The sequence below is a fragment of the Carassius gibelio genome, chromosome B4, assembly GCF_023724105.1.
Source record: "Carassius gibelio isolate Cgi1373 ecotype wild population from Czech Republic chromosome B4, carGib1.2-hapl.c, whole genome shotgun sequence".
Taxonomy (NCBI): Eukaryota; Metazoa; Chordata; class Actinopteri; order Cypriniformes; family Cyprinidae; genus Carassius; species Carassius gibelio.
Window position 1 is genome coordinate 19019877 of NC_068399.1, and position 8115 is coordinate 19027991.

Consider the following 8115-nt stretch of genomic DNA (forward strand, 5'->3'; position numbering starts at 1 on the left):
CAATCATGGTTTCCGAATGTACTATGACTGTCGCTTACTGTCTTGTCTGTGGCGTGGCATAGGTTGCACTGTACATTACTCTGACATTCTTGATTTTCCTTTATGTTTTCATTTCCGTCATTCTAGATTAGTGGTTTGTCTCCAGGGTTTGTGTCATACACACTAGTCACACAGTCAGGAAATTTGGAGTTGCGTCATTTTATTTGACATGACATGAAAGCCAAAGTATTCAGTTGTATATTAGTGTAAATTGCATAATTGCACATATACAGTATAGCCATATATTATCTCTGACAATACTGTAAGTAGGAATGCAGTCTATGGTAGTGATTATCAGATTTCCTACGTTACCTACAAACTGTACTGGAATGACTGTTTCTAATTCAGGAAATAAAATTCAAAGAATGTTTGAAATATTAGCTTTGTAGAAAGAGACATAAATTATATATTTATTATTATTATTATTGTTGTTGTTATTATTATTATACATTTTGCTTTATCTGATAAAAATACAGTAAGTTATATTGTGAAATATTTTTTTACAATTAACTATTGTATATTAGATAGATAGATAGAAATCGATACAGTATATGTATACTGTATATGTAATAGATATACATTCTAAATGTTTTACTATCACTTTTGATCAATTGAATGCATTGCTGCTAAATAAAAGTAATAATTCAATTAAAAAATCTTTATAGAAATATAAAATATATTCATTTTAATTACACACACACAATTATATGTGTGTGTGTGTGTGTGTGTGTGTGTGTGTGTGTGTGTGCACATATACCCCAGGGGAAGTAGTCATGATGCAGTATGCTGTATCCTCTATAAAAACGTAACTAAAATTTGAGTTTTGCGATTTTGATATTTTAATTGAAAGTTTTATGAGAATAACTAATAACCCATTTTTGTATTATGCTAGATATCTAATAATCAAATTTATGAGTGCAAAATATAACAGCATCAGTATTGTAGTGTTACTGTAGGAAGTGTTGTCACCGTTTAAAGGAAGCTGTGTTTTCCCCTCTGACCCACAGACCCCTGAGTCACTGAGAGACAGTCAAGGCCTGAGCAGTCTGTCATCTAGATGAATGGATGAACATTGCGCAATACACACGCACAGGCCTACTTCGGCATCAAACACACTCACACACCCTCCAGACACACAGCAATATCCAGATGTGCTGATCTACTTTTTTTTTCTATTCTTTGATTCAAAGTGATTTCTTACTTCAGTCTTACATCATTCACATACGTCAGCAACCTTGCATCTCACTTTGAATTCCACTTTAAATTACTTTTTAATTGGTTTTTCGTTCCAGTGTGTGATGTATTTCCTGTTGAAATGTGGGCGGGGCATATCAAAAAGCAGTTTTATAGATGGCCAACAGGCTCAAGTTATGTCACAGCCAGATCCCAATGATCCCAGAAGAGTTTGATGCATATATGACCTAAAAACTAAAAGACATGTACTATAAGCTACAAAAGTCCAGTTTTGGGTTCTTGTAGTCTTTACTGTGTTTTACAAGTAATGCCATTTTCAAGGCAGAACTATTCTGCAGTCTTAAAGCTTTTTCCTCCTTGAACATGACAGCGCACCTGATTGCGTGACACATGGTCTGGTAAAATGGTAAAGTTCAGGCGGAAGCATCGGCCCCAGGCTGAGACTGAACTCCAGTGTAATTGAATGCCTTTCTGTCCTACTGTATGAAGATTAACCTGCCATTACATGCAGAGGGCAAGATAGGGACACACACAACTCCCATCCAGATTTCATTTAAGAAAATAACTATTCACCCCAAAACACGTGTAGTTTTGCCCAGCCCAAATTAGTCATGAGTGAAATGCGTGCGCAGCACATTATTATTATTATTATTTTTTATGTGCAAAACAGCAATAATTAAGCAAGAGATTATGGAATAAGAAAATATTTGTATTAAAAATATTGTGCGCGCACACATACACAGATGTATATATATATTTATATTAGGGGAATATAACATAATAATTTTCAAGCTCCAGAATTGTAGTTGCAATACCATATACATTTTTTTTTTTTCAAATTCTTTAATAAATACAGCAAACATCGCATCTGTGCTGAAGAATCTACAGTTTTATTGTCATTTTGTGTTGTCAACTCGGTGAAAATTTGCTTTGCCACTGATAAAATCTGAAAGCATAAAACGAAAATTTGATTCAGAGGAGTTTAACTTGGTACATAGAAAAATATTTTAAGGAATGAGTTGACTTTGAAGGCGAAACAGTTTCCCCCTCTCCTACTATATGCATTATTATTTTATTTTTTATTTTTTGATAATTACAGCAATGAATTGGTTTGGAATGCTAGAGTATGAAGCCTAAAGTCAGATTTATTAAGTGGGATCTGGTGAAGTCTTAACTGATGGCGCAGAGTCAAACATGCTTGAGAAGTGTGGACCAGCATGTGTCCCATTTGCTGTCCAGTAGTGCAGGTGAAAGGCCAATGTTTTTTTTTCCCTAACAGTCATGCTCAGGTACAATTCTGCACTTCAGGATCTTTAGATAGTTCTGGACTTTGTTTGAATCACGTCGAAAGCAGTACAGGAGCTCGTAGTCGCTCATGGCCTCTCCGCTTTCAGAGAGAGGAAGCATGGCTTCTGCTGCAGACAGACCTGTCACAGAGTTGCCGAGCATTCCCAGTACTCGCATCTGACAGAGGACAAGAGAGAACACTGAATGAATCACAGCGTTTTAGGCAGTTTTCACAAAGGCTACAGAAAGTTCACAAACCAATTATTGTCAACCACAAAAGGTCTGTGAAATGAAATATTTGACTTTATTTAAATTTGTGCAACCTTGTTCCAGAGTTTGATTAAATGATATGTTTGATTAATTTGTCGTAAAAATATGACTTACGGTAACTCATAAATACACACAATCACACAAGTGTCACACCTTTTGTTATTCCAAATTCGTGACTCACCTTTTCAGCTACTTTCTCCACCCCTTTCCTCAGCTCATGGGCCATGTCCCCCATCTCCAGGGCTTTGTTACTGCTGAAGCTGTTGAAGTCCTGCTGGTCAGCCATGCTCTGGTGCAGCTGGAACAGGGGGTCCCTCCAGGCCATCAGCAGTTTAAGAATCACCTCCGTTAACTCTTCACGCTGACACACAAGAGTTTAAGGAGTTCAAAGCTACAGGTATGAAGGAACAGTTGTGTTGATTTGACTGAAACTATATATATAATATACTAATGAGGTTTGAGAGTTTGAGAAGATGGTTGCTGGGTTACTTAATTTAGCAGATGTGACTTTATGTGCATTAATTGATGGGACAGTTCTCTTGGGACAGGCTGCGGTTAAGTGCTTTGCTCAAGGGCTCAGAGGTGATAAGACAGCAGTGGGATCTGAGAATCCAGTCCATTAATGACAAGCAGTGGCAGCAGAATCACAGGTGCTCGATGTGATAAATGCACCTTAGAGCTCAGCTTTGGGACGTTTGTCAGGAAGGGGTTTTTAGCTGATTAGGATGTTATACTCACAGCTAGTTTCTGTGCATTCTCTTTGCCGTTCGGAGTCAAAATGTTGGAGGTGTGACACTTGCGGTAGATCTTTCCAATATGGTTTTTGCTGGGCAGGAAATACTGTTCCTTCAGTCAAAAAGAAAGAGAAGACAGGGGTGAAAATGAAGCCACATTCCTTGCAGAAAGATGTTTAGTTTATTACTTTTGCAATTTTATATAAATACAGTTATATTTAAATGTTAGAATTAAACCATTATTTAGTGATCTTTTAAATGCTATCAACTAATAATATAGATTTTACATTTAAATTATTTAACTTTTAGTTAAATGCGATTATGTAGTTTATTATGACAATAAAATCTGATGCACTTTTAAAAAAAATCTAAAATGTCTATTATTATTTAAATTCAGATTTTACATCAGCAAAACTAGTTCATGTCAAGTTTCTGCATGTTATTATGCATTTTAAATATCTAAAAAGACTAACACTATTTTAATACATACTAGATATGAACAAAAATAGTAAATTTAGTTGTTATGCATTTTACTATAACAAATATTATTTTGAAATATTATTTATAATGTTTTATAATAAGTTCAACTTATAATAGTTCTAAAATATGAATGTCTATTATTATTTAAATTCATACTTTATATTAACAAAAAGAGTTAATTTAGCTGTTATGCATTTATAAATTTAAAAACAATGCATCTAAAAAGGTTAATTTTGTTGCTATGTGTTTTATTATGATAAATATGTAAATAAATATCTCACAATTCATACATGAAATTAGCGAAAAGAAATTAATTTATCTGTATTATCAAGGAAAAATACAATTTCAGTCTTTTTTTTCCCCTTTTGAGAGAAGTAGATTATTTAATTTATATAATAACTTTAGGTAATATTCATACATATTTGCAAATTTATACACTATGCATTTTGATATACATGATCATTTTTCTAGAAATGCTTTCTTGTATTACAAAATGTGGATGTAATACTGTGGCACAGGCACAACAATTGACAACCTCCTCACTTTACAAAGACATTAGCACAATTAGAAGAAGAGACAGATGTGACTCACAAACTCTGAGTGCAGATCGTTGGAGAGGCTGTGCATTCTGGCGGAGTGCTGAATGACCCTGTCGAAGAGATCTGCCAGGGACGGGACATGGCATCCTGATGGCCCGTGTGCGCAGATGGGTGCGGAGCCGACCCGGCCGTGAGGATCCAGGCACAGAAGTGCCACAAGCAGCACAGCCACTGCCGGCACAGACAAACCCAAAGACAAAGAGACAAATAGAGGAGCAGAGGGTTAGAGAAAATCTAAGTTCCTCTGAGAACAGAACAGTACATCCACAGATGGAGAAAGAGATTTGATTTCTAACTGTAGACAGCCACATGGGCTTCAAAAGCTAGCCGGTCTCCTTGAATCAGAGCCTCTGTCACTTCATAGAAATACCTTGCTTCAGGCTCCTGGACATTCTGAGAGGAGAGGAGGAGGTTGTGGAATAGCAAGGGGTCGGACTGCTATTTAAAGTGCCCAGAGTTTAGGTGCTGAGGGACGAATCTGCCCATTAAAGAGAAGGGAAGAACGAAGGGGGCGGGCATGAAAAGTGTGTGTGCGTGATGATGGCGTGATTGTCGTAGTCCATTGTGTCCATTCCTTCAATCAGGTGGTGACTAATGCCTCTTCCCCCCACCCAAGTCCCTGCAGGCTGCCCGCTTCGATTTTGCGATTCCTCTTTAACCCTCTCTCTGTCCTGTCATCTGCCCCACCAGAATAACCTGGGTGATTGGTGCTCTTGACTTCTGCCATCCAACATGACCCGAAACGCCAGTAAGTCATGCACTTTAAAAAGTAATCGTAAGGAATAAGTGGTTTACGGAAATGGACTGAGTTGCTTTTAGAGTTTAATTAATTCCGCCCTGTCAGTGTTCAGTTAAGCATCGGTGTACTTCCAAAAGACTGGAAAATGTTATGCATGAAAATAAAAATCTATTATAAAATAGATGCATTTTTTTTCATGGATTGAAATTGTTATTTTGAATAAATAAGCTTTCCATTGATGTATGATATGCTAGAATAGGACAATATTTGGCTGAGATATAACTATTTACAAATCTGGAATCTGGTGAAAAAAAAAAAAATAATAATATTGAGAAAAACATTTAAAGTTGTCCTAATGAAGTTCTTAGCAATGCATATTAATAGTAATATAATAATGCATATAATTGATATATCTATGCTAGGAAATGTACAAAATATCTTCATGGAGCATGATCTTTACTTAACATCCTGATGATTTTTGGCATAAAAGAAAAATCAACAATTTTGACCCATACAATGAATTGTTGGCTATTGTGAAAATATAATTTTTCACGTGAAAGTGTTTTTGGATCACAGTGAACACCATTTCTGTTTTTTTTTTTTTTAAACCCAGTGCACTTGGGGTGGACTCACTGATCTGACAAAAGCCAACAACCGTAGGAATTTGATATTTGATGGGGCAAAAATGATTTCCCTTTTTCCTTTATCCCTTTGTGTTTGAATTCAGCTTGCCTTGCTGCATGTGCTCGATAAGAGACACTTGACCTCAGACATTTGTGTTAGTGTAGCTGGATGTTCAGTACCACTGTGACGACCATCATACGCCACCCAACCCTCAAGGCATGATATACATGTGTGGCTATGACAAGTCGACGTTAAACTGGATGGAACTATGACGTCAGACAGCTGGATATGGGTCAAACACAGACAGGGGGACTATTATTAGATATCAAATCTTACAAACTGTCATGAAACAGTGAGTTGTTCTCTCAAATGTTCAGGGATGAAAATAGAATGCGGACAGAATGCCACTTTAAATGATGATATGCGTGAAACATGCTGACAGAAGCGATAGAGATCAGGTGACTGGATAAAACTCTATCTACAACTAAAAATAGTTTTCTTTTGTTACTAAAGTATTTACACTTCTATTCAAAAGTTTGGGATTTGCAAGTGTTTTTCATGTTTTTAAAAGAAATAACAGAATACAGTAACAACAACAACAAAAAACTGTAATATTGTGAAATATTGTACAGTAATATATTTTAAAATGTAATTTATTGCTGTAATGGCAAAGCTGAATTTTTAGCCGTCATTACCCCAATCTTCAGTGATCCTTCAGAGATCAGTTTAATATGCTGATTTAAACATTTATTATTATCAGTGTTGGTTAATATTTTTGCAGGAAGGTGTAGAATTAAGTATTAAGGTGTAGATATCAACTAGAAACATTTTGTAACATTATACATGTCTTTACAGAACACTTTAGACATAATGCATCCTTGCTGAATAAAAATATTAGCATCTTTAAAAAATTAATAATAATAAATCTCTCGGACCCCAAACTATATAGTGTTTTTAGTTGATGCTCAATAACAGAAATGAGTGCTGCCATCATTTATGTGTTTAATTAATTGATCCACAAAACATGATTTTTGCCTGTGCTGACAGTTGTTGGGTTTTGTGTAAGTTAAAGGGGTCAAGGTAGTGTATATTTCAGATATTTTGTCTCCACGTGAGGTTAAGCAGAAGTAAAGAGTCAGTATCTGTTCAAACACAACACAGTGTGGTTGTAAAATCAGACCCAAACACCCGGCGGGGCTCCACGTGGTCTGTTCAAGTTATGCAACATCTGTTTAATGCAAGACAAAATTCCACATATTGTCCATCTCTCTCAATCTCTGCTCCTCATTAGTTACTGATTGATTTCTATAAGTATGCATTTTTAGCATTTGATTATGTAAAAGCAATAAAAGTTGTATATTTGTAAAAAAAAAAAAAAAAAACAGAAATGAAAAATAAATATTTGGCGAGTTATTAAGCCAATTATTTAACTTACAAACAGAAACTCCCTTTAGCATTACTTGTGTGTTCAGTTTAGCAGTATTTTTTTCATTTATTATTATAAATAATATACAAAAATGGGGAAGTCGTGGCCTAGTGGTTAGAGAGTTTGACTCCTAACCCTAGGGTAGTGGGTTCGAGTCTCGGGCTGGCAACACCATGACTTAAGTGTCCTTGAGCAAGGCACTGAACCCGGGCTGCTCGGTGTGTGTGTGTGTGTGTGTGTGTGTGTGTGTGTGTGTGTCTGTCTGTCTGTCTGTGTCTGTGGGCACTTTGGATGGGTTAAATGCAGAGCATGAATTCTAAATATGGGTCACAATACTTAGCTGATTGTCACATCACTTTTATTAATATTATTTTCCCTACATGGTTTGAAAGAATATTACTGTATTTTATTTTGTTTATTTTTTATTTTTTTAATTAAAAATAATACTTCAACAGGGAATTCAAATGCTTAGTTCTGATATAATGACAAACTGAACACAAAACTTTCTTATACTCCCGAAGGTCATTAGTGCTGTCACTGTGGCAGTAGGATAAATGAGTTAAGGAGCATTATTCAGGTTTTTCTGTTGTAATGGGACACAGAAGGCTAAGATGATCCAGCACCATGGACAGCAACTACATGTCCCCTTTTTTTTTTTACTTTTGTAAACTTTTAAGAGACAGTACATGTGGACATTTCTCTTGAAAATGAACGTCATTGCTC

The 8115-nt window shown here is 35.7% G+C and overlaps 1 protein-coding gene across 1 annotated transcript; it reads right to left on the reverse strand.

Annotated features, from left to right (window-relative positions):
• Window positions 1-2102: 2102 nt before the first annotated feature.
• On the reverse strand, window positions 2103-6160 carry LOC127956564 (prolactin-like). Its single transcript, XM_052554598.1, has 6 exons — window positions 6146-6160; window positions 4900-4996; window positions 4596-4792; window positions 3529-3636; window positions 2972-3151; window positions 2103-2697 (listed from the first exon to the last, which is right to left on the reverse strand). Exons 1-6 carry the CDS (start codon window positions 6158-6160, stop codon window positions 2506-2508), a joined length of 789 nt encoding a protein of 262 aa, XP_052410558.1. The 3' UTR covers window positions 2103-2505.
• Window positions 6161-8115: the final 1955 nt, after the last annotated feature.

Excerpts from the sequence above, each read along its gene's own strand:
- LOC127956564 (XM_052554598.1), bottom strand. Across the intron at positions 3,637-4,595 it reads ACGATCTGCACTCAGAGTTT|GAACAGTATTTCCTGCCCAG; the intron begins GTGAGTCACATC and ends TTTTGACTGAAG. Across the intron at positions 2,698-2,971 it reads TGGAGAAAGTAGCTGAAAAG|ATGCGAGTACTGGGAATGCT; the intron begins GTGAGTCACGAA and ends GTCCTCTGTCAG.